At 41.7% G+C, this 14825-nt stretch overlaps 2 protein-coding genes across 11 annotated transcripts in view; both read left to right on the top strand.

The window, feature by feature from the left end:
* The window catches only part of LOC311426489 (uncharacterized protein), a gene marked incomplete at its 3' end in the record, with an annotated part of 324836 nt that overhangs the window by 23307 nt on the left and 286704 nt on the right, over positions 1 to 14825 (top strand). The gene's annotated exons all lie outside the window — the stretch shown is intronic.
* The window catches only part of LOC311426558 (mothers against decapentaplegic homolog 2-like), a 55031-nt gene that overhangs the window by 9679 nt on the left and 30527 nt on the right, over positions 1 to 14825 (top strand). For all 10 annotated transcript variants that reach the window (XM_084502987.1, XM_084502991.1, XM_084502989.1 and 7 more), the window contains one exon: positions 768 to 1060. In XM_084502987.1, coding sequence (XP_084359113.1) covers positions 825 to 1060 — 236 coding nt within the window. In that variant the 5' untranslated portion in view covers positions 768 to 824. The remainder of the gene's footprint in view (positions 1 to 767; positions 1061 to 14825) is intronic.

Genomic DNA, 14825 nt, shown 5'->3' with positions numbered 1-14825 from the left:
ATAGAAGTGAGGAGCGTGCCTGCTCAGGATGGGGATGCACATGAGCTGCCTTGAAAACTCTGATCAAGTAGCCTGAAGGTAGCCTTAGTGCTTCACTAGAGCAAGGTATTTTCAGCTGACTAAACTAACTCATGTAGTTAAGTGTGCTGAGGTTTTGAAGTAAGGTAACTTTTTGGAATTCTCATACCTGGAACAGGGGAATAAGCTCATCGCCAAACTTGAGTGAATTTCAAATCTGTGTTCCCAGTGGCACAAAAAGTGGTAGTTATTTAAATTGTAACAAGATGAAAGAAAGGCTTGCCAAATGGTTGGCTGCTGAAAGACTTCTGTCAACACTCATAATGATTAAATGGCACTCCAAACACAGTTCTGCTTGTTAAGTTAATTTGGAGATGGGCAGCATGTGCAAATCTGGGTATGCAATTTGTCGGTCATTTGTGGAACACTAGCAAATGATTAAAACCAGCTCAGCCCAGGTGCAAAGCTAGATTCAAGTAAGTTAATGTTTTGTAATTTCTGAAGTAAACTTTAGCCAGGAAAGATGTGAGGGAAAAACTAGGTGTCTGTAGCTAACTGCTGGAGTGACTGTAGAAAGTTTGTCCTTTAATTTCATTGACATAGTAACAAATGCGCAGACTAGTACTGAACTGTTACCTGACTTGTTTTGAGATGCCATGTCCTACGGCATTTGGTAGTGAAAGGTCCTAAGCAAGGTATGTGTCTCGTGAAACCTCAGTGCTAATGTCTGTTTTGGTTTGTGTTTTTAGGGATCAGACGGGAATCACTAATTTATTGCGTGCTGAGTGTTCTGTCTGGTGAAAGTCATGTCATCCATATTGCCATTCACTCCACCAGTTGTGAAGAGACTTCTGGGGTGGAAAAAATCTGCTGGTGGCTCTGGAGGGGCTGGTGGTGGTGAGCAGAATGGTCAGGAGGAAAAGTGGTGTGAAAAAGCAGTGAAAAGCTTGGTCAAGAAGCTAAAAAAAACAGGACAGCTGGATGAGCTTGAGAAGGCAATTACCACTCAGAATTGCAATACAAAATGTGTGACGATACCAAGGTAAGTGCTGTTGTGTTTGAAGCTTTTATAACCTCTTAAACTAAACAGATGTCTAGGCTGTCATGTGAACAAATAATCAGTTGTATGCTTTTGATTCATTTAAAAATTCTTTAAAGCCTGTTTTGGTTTTATGTATCCCTTGATTCATTTCTTAGAACTGAACCACATGCTTTGTCAAGTCACAATTTTTAGTAATAACTTGACATTTCGTTTGTTACTAACTAGATTCCAATTTGTATGTGTTCTGGTGGTGACTCACATAGCTCTTAGTTCATAACACTGCCTTATGCTTTTATTGGATAACACTGTAATTGGAGGGGCTTGTTTGAAGCTATGCTTCTGCTTCAGGGGAAAAAAAAAGACTAGTTTTTCCTTGGTCAACACTTCAGTCAACTAATTATTATTTTCAGTTCTATATGCTAGTTCTGTTTAAGTTCTACAAGTTGCATCTGTTTTCCCTTTTGAAGGGGAACTTTAGCTTTGGAGGCAGGTTGTCTGAAGATTTGTTTATTTACTGTAATTATTATGTCATTGGTTAATGGAAGTGCTTTTCATTTAACTTGAAGCATTTCTAGAACTTCTCTTCTGCTCCTTACGTGTGTATATATATATTTAGATGAATGGCTTGCATTCTGCCCCTTTGACTTTCTCAACTTAATTCATAGCAACTGCTGTGTGAGAGGCAAGGGTTGTGTTTGTAAGTATAATGCAACGTGCTCTAGATTCATGTTGTACAGAATTCCCACTAAAGGTGCTCATCAAGTGTACTCTGTAAATATCAAATCATTCTACAGATGTTTTGTCTCTCTATGAAATTGCTGGAGGATCTGGTGACACAGGAATATTCTGGGCACTCAGTCCCTTGACATATGTCGTAGTTTGTAAGGGAGAGAAACTGCATGTGTTTATGACCTTAATTTCTGTATTATTAGCACATTGGTCCCAGTGAGTTTTAAACTTTATATTAATCTTGGTGCGTGCTACATTTGACCGGTGGCAGTAATGACTGCTACCTATCAAATGTGTTATGGCTGTTATCTGATAATGGTTTTAGCATTCTCCTTTAGATTTGACATAACTTTCTGGGAAAACCATACATGTGTTCTGGATCAATGACTACTTTAGAAACAAAAGAAAGAGAAGAATTAATGTTGCATTCTGCTTGTATCTTCTTCTTTGGAGCAGTCCAACAAACCCAGTTTGTTGGGTTTCCCTTCTGCTTTCTTTTGTCAGCTAAGAAGTGAAATATTTGTTGGAGTTTGTGTATCAGTAGACTAGGATTGGAGCCTATTAGGCTAAATACATAAAGCCATTTCACAGAAATGTATCCAAGTCAAAGTAATGGCAAAGACAAAATGCTTAGTTGGAAGGTTTTTCATGTTACAGAGGATATAGATTTATACAAAACATGTATCTAATTTATAGAGTTCTTGGAGCAAGCTCATAGAGCTTTCCTGCAAGGGTACTGGGCAGTAAACATTGCTACTTCAGGATATTTAAACAAGTATGCTTGTGATGACAGTATTCAAAGGCACAAATAAGATGCCAGTATATCATTGTTTTCCTGGTCTTCTTGCTGTCTGTATTTGGGTGGCTCCTCCTGGTTGCATGGCCTTTGAAGTAGTAAATAATTCCTTAAAACAGAATGTGAAGCTCAGTTACACTCCATATAGTCTCAGTGTTGTGATGAGCAGTTCTTGCTCAGATGTGCTGTTACTGTTGTTATTCAGTTGAAAAAGGGCTCACTGAAATTTTACTTTTCTTGGCTACCTTATGAGTAAGATGGGAGCTAGAGAGCTCTTCGAGCGCTGCCTATTTCACAAGGTTTAACATAAAAGCCATTTGTTAGTTTAAAATTAATGGGCAAGATGATATCAGGGTTGCAAACAGTGCTGTACAGAATTGAGTTTTGAAGTTGGCTTTTGGACTATTGATATTTTCATTTTGACAGCAGTAGTCTGGGTTCCCAAGAAAGAACAAATGTCAACTGAGTACTGTAATGATTTCTGGAGATTTTTGTTCTTGGATTTAGTAAGTTAATAAAACTGCTGCTTGAGACTCGCTTTAATGAATATCTTAATCTGTACATCAACAGGGATGAACAATAAATGACTGACTTGCAAACTCTTTTTCCTTCCTTGTTAGCAAGAAGTTTGGTGTGAAGTTGCTGTGATGCAGTTCTGACATGAGTGAGAGGGCTTTGGGTGTTTTTTTTAACTAGCTTTAGATTTAATTCTTGATACTGTTTAACTCAGTTTATTAACAAGTGTTGTGAGATACCTCTTTCTGCAACTGTTGTGTTATTCCCTCAAGAGAAGTTTCCCTTGTGGTTTCACAAGTTTCTGGTCCCATTGGAAATATCCATCAAGGCTAATACAATACTTAACTTGTTTGTATTTTCATTGCTGAAACCTGGAATAGATAAACATGTACAAGCTTTTCTCAAAACTGAAAGTAGCTTGAATGAAATTGATAAAACTCTGCAAAGATCTGCATATACTTTGCTTTTGATAATCTGCTGTGATTAGATTGGCTCTGTTTCTGTGCTGTTGGTCAAGGTGACCACACACTGAAGCTGATGCTGTGTGAACTATTCAAGCTGCTTGTGTGGTAATTAACACAGCTTCTTACACAGACTAATAGAGATTGTGAGAAAGCAGAAGCAAACAGATGGGGTGGGTGTTGGCATCACACAGCAGGGATGCTTAGCTCTTCATAAGTGGGTCAGTAATCTAGAGCAGAGGCTAAATAAGTAGAGGTCCTTTTGACACTAGCCCTCTAATTTGTAGTTATCTTGCTGAATCTTCCCAGTGAGCCAGTAGGATTCTAATCTCATAATCCCTGCGTATCCTCAAACTAAATGTTGGTTCTTGAGTTCACTTTTCTAAGGTATGTAATGAATTCGGTTTCATTTAAGATTATGTCTTCATGCTCTCCCTTGCAGTTTTCATACAAATGGAGCACCAGAAGCAGTCAGTGAAGAAACAACATGAGTACTAATTTGTAAGATTTCTTCTACCGGAGCAGTTTGTTTCTCATTAGCATGGATTATTCTGCTGAAATAAGTACTTTGTTAAGGGCTTGGATTTTAGTTACTGCTATTCACAAACAAAACTATGCCATGCAGTGAATAATCAACTGATATTTATAGTTTATATTCATTGTTTAAAAAGTCATTTCAGTGGTGACAGTATGCAACATTGCAATTCAAAGTAGGGAAACAAATCACTGGCTTTGGTGTTGCAGTATTTTCATGGGATCACTTGTCTCTTCTGTCTTAAAAACTACAGATGTTCTTTATGCTTGGGGGCTTTTATTTTTTTTGGTTGTTTTAGACTTGCTAAAATGATTTCTGTAAAATACCGAATAATATAAGTAATGTCAACAGAGATTAGGTGGAACAGGTTTTGGGTAGTGATGACTGGGGTTCTGTAGATTTTTTTAGTTAAAGACAAGGGGGAGGACTAGGGGAAGGGTAATTGCTTTATTACTATATTGCTTTGTGATGCCTCGTTCTCTAGAGCATATGTTTCTGAAAACTAATGCAGAACTAAGTCCTTCCTGAGTGTTACATAGGTGCATGCTAAATTCTGCTGCTATGCCAACACTTGGCTATTGTGACAGCTCTAATAAGGTTTTATATGAAGGTTGTGTAATAAAAGATGACCTGTCAGTATTGAGCACTCCCCAGGCACACCTGTGTTCCTTCTTTGTTTTATGTTGTAATCCATTCGCTGTCCCCCAGCAGGTCCCACCTTGTGTTGTGCCTGCTTACCCCCTTGCTGGACCCACAGAGTGCTGCTGCATCTCCTCACATTGCTGGCAGTTGTGTTGCTGGCACAGTCTGCATGGTGCAGTGCTGAACAGGGGCAGACCCTGATATAGCTCAGTGCAGAGCTGCACTTTTATTTTTGTCCTATATGGAGGAGGATAAAGAAGAAACAGGTGCCTCCCATCAATCTCAGCATCTGTAGTCTTCATTTTAGTTCTGTGTAGTGAGTGGAGCTTTTGTGCGTGCCCTGACACGGCTGTTGCTGACTGGGAGGAGGAGGCACTGAAAGATGCATCTATAACAGTATACCTCTGTTTCTTCTTTCCAGATGTTTGCGTGTGTCCTGGTTTCAGTTAGGACAGAGTTAATTTTCTTCCTAGTAGCTGGTAGAATGTCGGGTTAAACCACGACAGTGTGCTCACTCAGTACTCTAAAAGAGTTTAATACAGCATCAAAGAACTTCCTGGTTCTAAGTTAAAAGAACAAACGTTCTTCTTGAACAGATAAATTTGTGTTGATGTTAATGGTTATATTACAGTTAATATGAAAGCTTGCTTTTGATACTGTGTATGAAACAGTACTTAACACTTGAATCTTGGTTTTAATGAGAGATCTTGAGTTTCTGCGGAGGAGGTAAATCTTACTACTGCTTGATAGTAGAGGAATCTCTGGTACAAGAGAAAAATGATGTTGAATATCGATGGAAAAGTGATGTGGCAGTATACTGGCTGAAGTAAGGTTTTAAGACCAACTTCTTTAAATCCCCATTCAAGGATTCTTTTCTAGGGTGCTTTAGAGTCTTAAGTGAAATGAAGCACTTGCTCCCAGTGCAGAGGGAAGGTTGATATTCCTGTCAGACCCTTGCTTTCCATCCTGCTCTGCCATTAGAGTTTTTAGAAGGTGCTATCTGCAAAATAGTTGTTCTTGCTTAAGTTTGATATGAATGTGAAAAACGTAGTCTTATCTGTGTTTTCTGCCCTTCTTGCTCAATATAAGGGATAGCATCCCTCTGTTATGGTTCCTGATTTTTCAGAAGCTTGCTTTGGCTTTTTTCAGCAGCCTCCAAAATCTTGCAGTTGTTTTGAAGAGTGTGGCTGATTTATAGCCAACAAGTAAACTTCTAAAGCACCTGGCTTCTGCTTCAAATATGAGGTGAATTCTGTGTCTTTACCACTCAGGCAGAGAAGACCCCCCACCCCCGAGTGGACTCTGTGGTTTTGGGAATATAGAAGACTTCAAGGGAGTATTGGATAAAATGCAAAGCAGACAATTGCAAGTGAAGTGGCTGGTTGGCGTTGAGATTACAAGCTGCCTGCTGAGCTTGTTAGGATGAAATATTTTAAAGGTGTACCTGTTACATACTTTTCAGTTCCACCAACAGTGAATGGTGGTAACTCTTTAAACTGCTGTCATGGAACTGATCACACCCAAGTTATCCTGAGGAAATACTATGGTGGTGGTATTCATTCCAAGCATTGCAGATAGAAGATGATTTTAATACCATTTTTTCCTTAAGTGGCAATGTCTGTGTGTATATACGTAGGCTACTTCTGAAGGCTGTATTTTTTTTATGAAGCAAAAATCTGCATATCCAGGAGTTTCTTTTGTGTGACTTCTGAGCCTAAAAGCCTACTCTTGATGTAAAAGTGATTAATGCTATTGATCTCTGACACAAGATTTCTTTTGTTCTTATACTTAAGCATAGCTTATTGTGTGTTAAAATTGTTTTCTGAAAGTTGGTTCTTGTATTACGTGATGTTGGCCTCCATAGATGGAGCTAAATAATGTTGATTACAAGTATTTACAAAGGAGGTAACGGTGGAAATAAATTAGGCAAAGAGAAGACCTTAAAGATGGACAGGTAGCTTGGAACTGTTGGTTGAGAGCAAGCAAATGGTTTAAATTGAGATTCTGGTACCTTTTTCTTCAGATAACTGAATAAAAAATCATCTATAATTTAGGTGTAATGCTGCTGTGGTTTAACCTGCCTGACAGCTAAGTACCACGCAGCTGTTTGCTCAGCCTCCCCCCTCCCTCTCTGGGATGGGGGAGAGAATTAGAAAGAAATTAAAGCCTGTGGATTGAGATAAAGACATTATTATTGTTTTCCTTTCTTTCCTGTCCTAATAACAATGGTGATAGTAGTACTAATAATAATGTGTATGAAACAAGTGATGCACAATGCAATTGCTCACCACCCGCTGACCGATGCCCAGCCTATCCCCGAGCAGCTGGCCCCCCTACCCTGGCTAGCCACCCCTATCTGTTGTTCAGCATGACATCAGATGGTATGGAATACCCCTTTGGCTAGTTTGGGTCAGCTGTCCTGGGTCTGTCCCCTCCCAGCTCCTGCTGCACCCCCAGCCTGCCCACTGGTAGGACAGAGCGAGAAGCTGAAGCATCCTTGGTTTGGTGTAGGCACTGCTCTGCAACAATTAAAACATCAGTGTGATATCAGCACTCTTCTTATCCTAAGCCAAAACATAGCATTCTACCAGCTACTAGGAGGAAAATTAACTCTGTCCTAAGTGAAACCAGGACAAAAGCTGACTGGCTTTATTCAGTATACTAACTGGTAGTACAGGCTCTGTTTTTTTAAGTTTCATGTTTGTTTGGGAAGTGATTGTATGCAATAACCTAGTCTTAAGGATGCTTTTGATCACTGCTACAGCAGAGCTGTCAAGTTAACCTGGCTTCTAGAATAGATTGGTCTCAAGCTGTTAAGATCTTTCCCCAAAATGGGGTACTTCAGCAACAGCAACATAGAAATTCCTTTGCTGCTTCTCATGTTAAGGCTGTAGAATATGGGTGACTTCCCCAATTATGCTGGGGAACAGGGGAGTGGTTCCTCTGGAAACAGTGTTAGGAGAGAACCCTTTTCAGAAGGGACAGGCAGCACAGAAGGGGTGGTGGTGTGGCTCTCTATATTAGAGAGTGTTTTGATGTTGTGGAACTCGAGGCTGGGAATGACAAGGTCGAGTCCCTTTGGGTTAGGATTGGCAGGGACAACAAGGCTAGCGTCCTGGTCGGGGTCTGTTATAGACCGCCGAACCAGGATGAGGAGACGGAAGAGGAGTTCTATAGGCAGCTGACAGAAGTTGCGAAATCTTCAGCACTTGTTCTCATGGGGGACTTCAACTTCCCTGACATATCCTGGAAGCACAACACAGCCCAGAGAAAGCAGTCTAGGAGGTTTCTGGAGAGCGTGGAAGATAGCTTCCTGACGCAGCTGGTTAGTGAGCCTACCTGGGGAGGTGCCCCACTAGACCTTCTCTTCACAAGCAGAGAAGGACTGGTGGAGGATGTGATTGTCGGGAGCTGTCTTGGGCAGAGTGACCACCAAATGGTGGAGTTCACTATTCTTGGCAAGGCCAGGAAGGGGACCAGTAAAACCGCTGTATTGGACTTCCGGAGGGCTGACTTTGAGCTGCTCAGGACACTGGTTGGTAGAGTCCCTTGGGAGGCGGTTCTGAAGGGCAGAGGGGTCCAGGAAGGCTGGGCGTTCTTCAAGAGGAAAATCTTAATGTCGCAGGAACAGTCTGTCCCCACGTGCCCAAAGACGAGCTGGCGGGGAAGAAGACCGGCCTGGCTGAACAGAGAATTGTGGCTTGAGCTTAGGAGGAAAAAGAGGGTTTATAAGCTTTGGAAAAGTGGGCAGGCCACTAGGGAGGACTATAAGGATGTTGCGAGGCTGTGCAGGGACAAAATTAGGAAGGCCAAAGCTCATCTGGAGCTCAATCTGGCTACTGCTGTTAAAGATAACAAAAAACGTTTCTATAAATACATCAACACAAAAAGGAGGACTAAGGAGAATCTCCATCCTTTACTGGATGTGGGGGGAAACTTAGTTACAAGAGATGAGGAAAAGGCGGAGGTGCTTAATGCCTTCTTTGCCTCAGTCTTTAGCGGCAATACCGGTTGTTCTCTGGATACCCAGTACCCTGAGCTGGCGGAAGGGGATGGGGAGCAGGATGTGGCCCTCACTATCCATGAGGAAATGGTTGGTGACCTGCTACGGCACTTGGATGTGCACAAGTCGATGGGGCCGGATGGGATCCACCCAAGGGTACTGAGAGAACTGGCAGAGGAGCTGGCCAAGCCACTGTCCATCATTTATCAGCAGTCCTGGCGATCGGGGGAGGTCCCAGTTGACTGGCGGCTAGCAAATGTGATGCTCATCTACAAGAAGGGCCGGAGGGCAGACCTGGGAAACTACAGGCCTGTCAGTTTGACCTCAGTGCCAGGGAAGCTCATGGAGCAGATCCTCTTGAGAGTCATCACGCAGCACTTGCAGGGCAAGCAGGCGATCAGGCCCAGTCAGCATGGGTTTATGAAAGGCAGGTCCTGCTTGAGGAACCTGATCTCCTTCTATGACAAAGTGACACGCTGGGTGGATGAGGGAAAGGCTGTGGATGTGGTCTACCTTGACTTCAGCAAGGCTTTTGACACCGTCTCCCGCAGCCAGTTTCTTGAGGAGAATGCTGTTCTTGGTTTGGACTGGTGCACGCTTCGTTGGGTTAGAAACTGGCTGGATAGCCGGGCCCAAAGAGTCGTGGTGAATGGAGCCAAGTCCAGTTGGAGGCCAGTCACTAGTGGCGTTCCCCAGGGCTCGGTGCTGGGGCCGGTCCTCTTTAATATCTTCATCGATGATCTGGATGAGGGCATTGAGTGCACCCTCAGTAAGTTTGCAGATGACACCAAGCTAGGTGCGTGTGTCGATCTGCTTGAGGGTAGGAAGGCTCTGCAGGAGGATCTGGATAGGCTGCACCGATGGGCTGAGGTCAACTGCATGAAGTTCAACAAGGCCAAGTGCCAGGTCCTGCACCTGGGGCGCAATAACCCCAAGCAGAGTTACAGGCTGGGAGATGAGTGGTTGGAGAGCTGCCAGGCAGAGAAGGACCTGGGAGTGATGGTGGATAGTCGGCTGAATATGAGCCAGCAGCGTGCTCAGGTGGCCAAGAAGGCCAACAGCATCCTGGCTTGTATCAGAAACAGTGTGGCCAGCAGGACTAGGGAGGTGATCGTCCCCCTGTACTCGGCTCTGGTGAGGCCACACCTCAAGTACTGTGTTCAGTTTTGGGCCCCTCGCTACAAGAAGGACATCGAGGTGCTTGAGCGGGTCCAGAGAAGGGCAACCAAGATGGTGAGGGGCCTGGAGAACAAGTCCTACGAGGAGTGGCTGAGGGAGCTGGGCTTGTCCAGCCTGGAGAAGAGGAAGCTCAGGGGCGACCTTATCGCTCTCTACAGGTACCTCAAAGGAGGCTGTAGCGAGGTGGGGGTTGGTCTATTCTCCCGCATGCCTGGTGACAGGATGAGGGGGAATGGGCTTAAGTTGCGCCAGGGGAGCTTTAGGTTGGATGTTAGGAAGAACTTCTTTACTGAAAGGGTTGTTAGGCATCGGAACAGGCTGCCCAGGGAAGTGGTGGAGTCACCATCCCTGGAAGTCTTTAAAAGACGTTTAGATGTAGAGCTTAGGGATATGGTTTAGTGGGGACTGTTAGCGTTAGGTCAGAGGTTGGACTCGATGATCTTGAGGTCTCTTCCAACCTAGAAATTCTGTGATTCTGTGAGAGTTCCAACATCTGCTGCGAAGCTGTGAGCACCTTAGCTACGAGGACAACAGCAGGCAGTTGGATTGGCACAATGGATCCTAAAATAACATTGCTAACCAGACAGAGGTGAAGTCTGTTTTCCCAGCAACAGAACTTGGCATACTCCGTTAGTTTGTAGTAGAGTTTTAATAATACTATATTTGAGTTGGGGATGGACATTAATTCTTAATCATAGCTCACAAGCTGAGAACTGCTGTGTATAAGGAACATTCTCAAACCATATCCTTTATTTCAGTCTACACATTCATTTACGTGTAAAATGCATGCGCTGGAGAGGTGTAGCAGGAGGATCAATTTGCCTCTGCTCTTATCAGTTCTGTAATTATGGTGGGACTTGAACGTTGTCTCCATGTTCTCCATGGAAGACTAAAGAAAGTTCTCAGTGCTTTCTAAATGCATGGGGCTGGTTTCTGACCTCTGTAGGGTAGTAAGGATGGACTGACACTGCTTTGCAGTGGCTTCCTGTGGTGTGAGATACCTCTTTGCTGGCTGCTAGTCAGGTAAAAGCCTGCCTGCATTGCTCAGACAACACGCAGATAATTGTGTAGGAAAAAAATAGCTGTTGCTGAAAGTGGCAAGTGCAAAGCAGTTGATTTTGGGGATACTTTCTGATATTTTGCAGTGTTTTCTAATAATTGTTTTTTGTAATTTCATGGTGACAACTTTCACCTGGTGCGTGCTCTGTAGTGCTCTGTTGTGCAGCCTGGGTTAGCACACAGAAAACAACAGTGCTCATAGATTTCCTTGGGGTCTTCCTCAGAACCAGGTGGCAGAAGCTGGAGCCTGGTGTTCGAAGACCATCTCCTCCCCAGAAGAAATGTGCCCAGTCCTTTTTAGTTTCCAGAGACCCAGGTTGGTAGGTTTATGGCTGTAGATAGAAGTACAATGGCCATAATTATATATATATTTAAAATGACGTGTGTAAGCTCTGGATTGCAGAACCATTAGGTGCTGTGTGGGCATATAATGAGAAATAAAATTCATATTGAGTTTGATTTCCGGTCTCCATGAAGCTGAAGTTGTAAACCTGAGGTGAGCAATTAATAAGACAGTATTGGTGATGCTACCTATGTCTACTTGAAAACTCTTATGCATTTCCTTGAACTTCAAAACTATCTTATGTCAGTTTAATTGGTGTCTTCACAAAACTAAACTTGGAAATTAAAACCAAGTATCTGCTAGTGGCCATTCACAGCTTTCTCAGTTTCTTTTAGGCTGCTGAATGAAAAATAATTTAAGTTGGTTCAGATCAGTTAACTATGGTTTAACAACACCTAACTGTGGAAGTACCAATTTGTCTGGCATTAATATTCATGCTCTGTATATTTTAAAACCTTTACTCAAGGGAGCTGAATAACTGCACAACTTAATGTTCTTGTCTTCAGAAACTAGCTTTAAATGAATACCTCTTTGAAGCTTGATTGTGAAAACAGCGCTTTGAGCGTTCGTTACTGAAAATCTGCTTTTGTGAACCAGTCAACATTGTCTTGTGGTACTGTTTTTTAAAGAACTATTATGGATTGGGATGATTGGGCTGTGACAGAGTATAGCAAATGCTCAAAGCAGAGCAAGGCAAGAAGTTGAGTACTGCCACTCCTCTTTCTCTAGCCCTTTTTACTTAACTTCAGGCTACAATGTAGAAGTTAAGTTTTGTTTGCTTTGATTCATAGCATTGTTGTCTTTGTTATGTAGGGTAGTATGCAGGACTCATGAACAGAAGTATTTATTTTCTAATAACTTATTCCTTTACCAGCTCTTCTCAACTGTCTGCTTTGCAGCAAGACCTTATTCCTAGTGTCTTGATGCAGAAGAATATCAGTAGGGAGCTGTCTAGGCAGTGTATATTATGTCATTCAGGAGCCTTGTTGTAGTGTAGGTAAGTCGCTCTTTAGAAGATAAATTTGAAAATTGAAGTTTTCTAGCCTTCTAAAGTAGCATTAATTGAAATTAAGAGTGATGGCTTGTTATAATGTAATTGAGTAAAGATTTATTAAATATACTAAAATATTACTCTTGATTCTTGCATAGCTGTGATGTTGAGGACTGAATTGCTGTTAACTAAGATGAAACTTCACTGTAGACGTAGTTCAAATTACTACATCTTATAATATTGATGTCATCCTAAAAAGGAAGTCTTAGAGCATTAAACAAAGAAACTTAGGGCTGCCAAATTTAAAGTCATGTGGTTCAGGAAGTCACATGACTTACCCCTATAATTTTTTTAGAGTTGGTATGCCAACCAGAAAGTGTTGGCATGTCATTTGAGGCAGAGCAACATGTAAAACTGTAAATGTGCCAGATACTAGCCAATAGCAAAATGCTGCATAGTTAAAAAGAGCTTGCCTTTTGAGTCAGGAGGAAAAATTGCTGAATTTGAAGACCTTGTTAGTACTAATTGGAGCACTGGGTGCAGTCTTAGGGAGATGTGGGTTCTAGTCCTGGCTCTGCTGCCCTTTCTTGGGTGACTGTACCAACTTCTAACTTGTCATTTTTCAGTATAAGTGGAGATGATTTTCTTTTTTTTGTTCTAAGGTGTGCGATAATGCTACCTTCGCACCAGCATAAACTGAATTATTTGGTTAGGGAGTGAGCTTAAGGCATTGTTCCTACTGGAGCATTACTGATATGGAAAGCAAATTTAGGGGTGAAAAGCTGTTGGAATCTGTGGAAGTTCTTTATCTTCAAGTAACTGTTGCTCCTCATTAAGATGGCTTTAGTGGTAAGAAGCAGGAAGAGATGGTCAGGAGTTGGAATAAAAAAGTGTTTAAATTAGCTTGATTTTATATTCTGTTAAGTATTTGTGCCAGATTAAGAAGGGATGCTGGGGTTGTGGAATTTTAGGCAAACGAAAAATGGTGATTTGTGATTACTTTAGCAACTTATCACTCAGTAGATCCTAGTAACAAGCTATGACTAGCAGGAATAATATCTGTATATGACACCTTATGTTATCATTAAGACGACATCTTGATCATTCAAGAAGAATATATTGACAATAAAGCACAGTCAATGTTAAGCCTCAAATAACCTCATAAATAGTACTTATTTTTCTTCAGTAAAGAAACAGGCTTCAGTCAGCCCAAGTCAGTGCTAAACCACTGGCTTGCTGTGGTAATTAATGTCTTTATCAGGCCAGCTATTCAGTGTGGTAAAGATTCCTCTGCTCGTTATATTCCTGCTTTGTAGAAGTCAGCCAGTTTAGTTTTCTTGTTATTGTAACAGAGCACCTGAGCGCTGTTTGCTAATATGAATGTTTTACGACAAACAGTTTCATAGGAAAAACTTCCAAATTGTGTAGATCAGGCAGTTAGTCTAGGAAGAATTTATAGGATAAACAACATGCTGCAGTTCTCTTACTGTTGCAGCTTTGAACACAAATAGCCAGTTAATGGGTTCCCTACTGATTTAATCCTACTTGTAATCTACACCTGCCAATTTAATAAAAGCAATTTCCTGTGTCTTGTTTACTGCTTGTTACTACTTGCTTACTCTGATTTGGTTGCTGTGCTGGTTGGTGGAAAACTTCTGAAATTTACTGTATACAATGCTATAGTCTCATCATGAACAGCTTTTGTTGGCCTGTGTCATGCTGCATTGTTTGAAGCAGACCAGCGGGATACAAGAGAACAATCAGAAGCTGGAGTAGGTTCACATCTCACTGCATGTGCTTCAAAATTGGCAGAAGAACAGTGAGATCAGGGAAATCCCATTGGACGAGTGCTGCACAGTAATCTGACTTCAGCATTTGTTCAGAAAAAAGATTCCCCAAATTGTGGCTTTGCATTCTGAAATGTGCAAGCAAGTTTTTGATAAGTCAGGAATTAAAAACTTTCACTTGGAGTCTTTGTCTGTAATTGGAGGTAAACTGAGCATTTCTTTGTGCGCTCAGTTTCTTACCTACTGGATAGGTAGAAGCCAGATACAAAAGAAGTAAACTCAGTGTTGCTTAAATGTGTATTTTTAAGGTTACTGTTGAGTTGAATTGGTGAGTTACATTCCAGAACTGGTCTTCACTTCCTCTTAGTTTTGTGGGAAGCTTCAGGTCAAGTTCTTATGTTGATATTTTAAGTAACTTTTTAACTCATGCTGTAGTTCTGAAACCTTGAACATGAAGAAAATCTAGTATCAACTGATATGGAGTCTTTCAGCTCTGTTGTGGAAAGCTGTGTTTGAAGTACTGCTTGACTTTCAGGTGTTTGGTTGAAAGAGTTTTCTCTTTAATAGGTCACTCAAATGTTAATTTCATGGACTCTTAAGTACACTTTTTAAGAGCACCTTCTGAACCTAGATGTATTTGTGGAAGTCTGCAGCAGCACAGCATCTGCTCACCAAAACTTACTGGTAGTTCTTTCCTATCTTTCTGTAATAAACACGTCCCCTT

The sequence above is a fragment of the Aythya ferina genome (genome assembly GCF_964211825.1).
Source record: "Aythya ferina genome assembly, chromosome: W".
NCBI classification, from domain to species: Eukaryota; Metazoa; Chordata; class Aves; order Anseriformes; family Anatidae; genus Aythya; species Aythya ferina.
The sequence above is the reverse complement of the archived record's forward strand: the minus strand, read 5'-3'. Positions and strand labels throughout refer to the sequence as shown.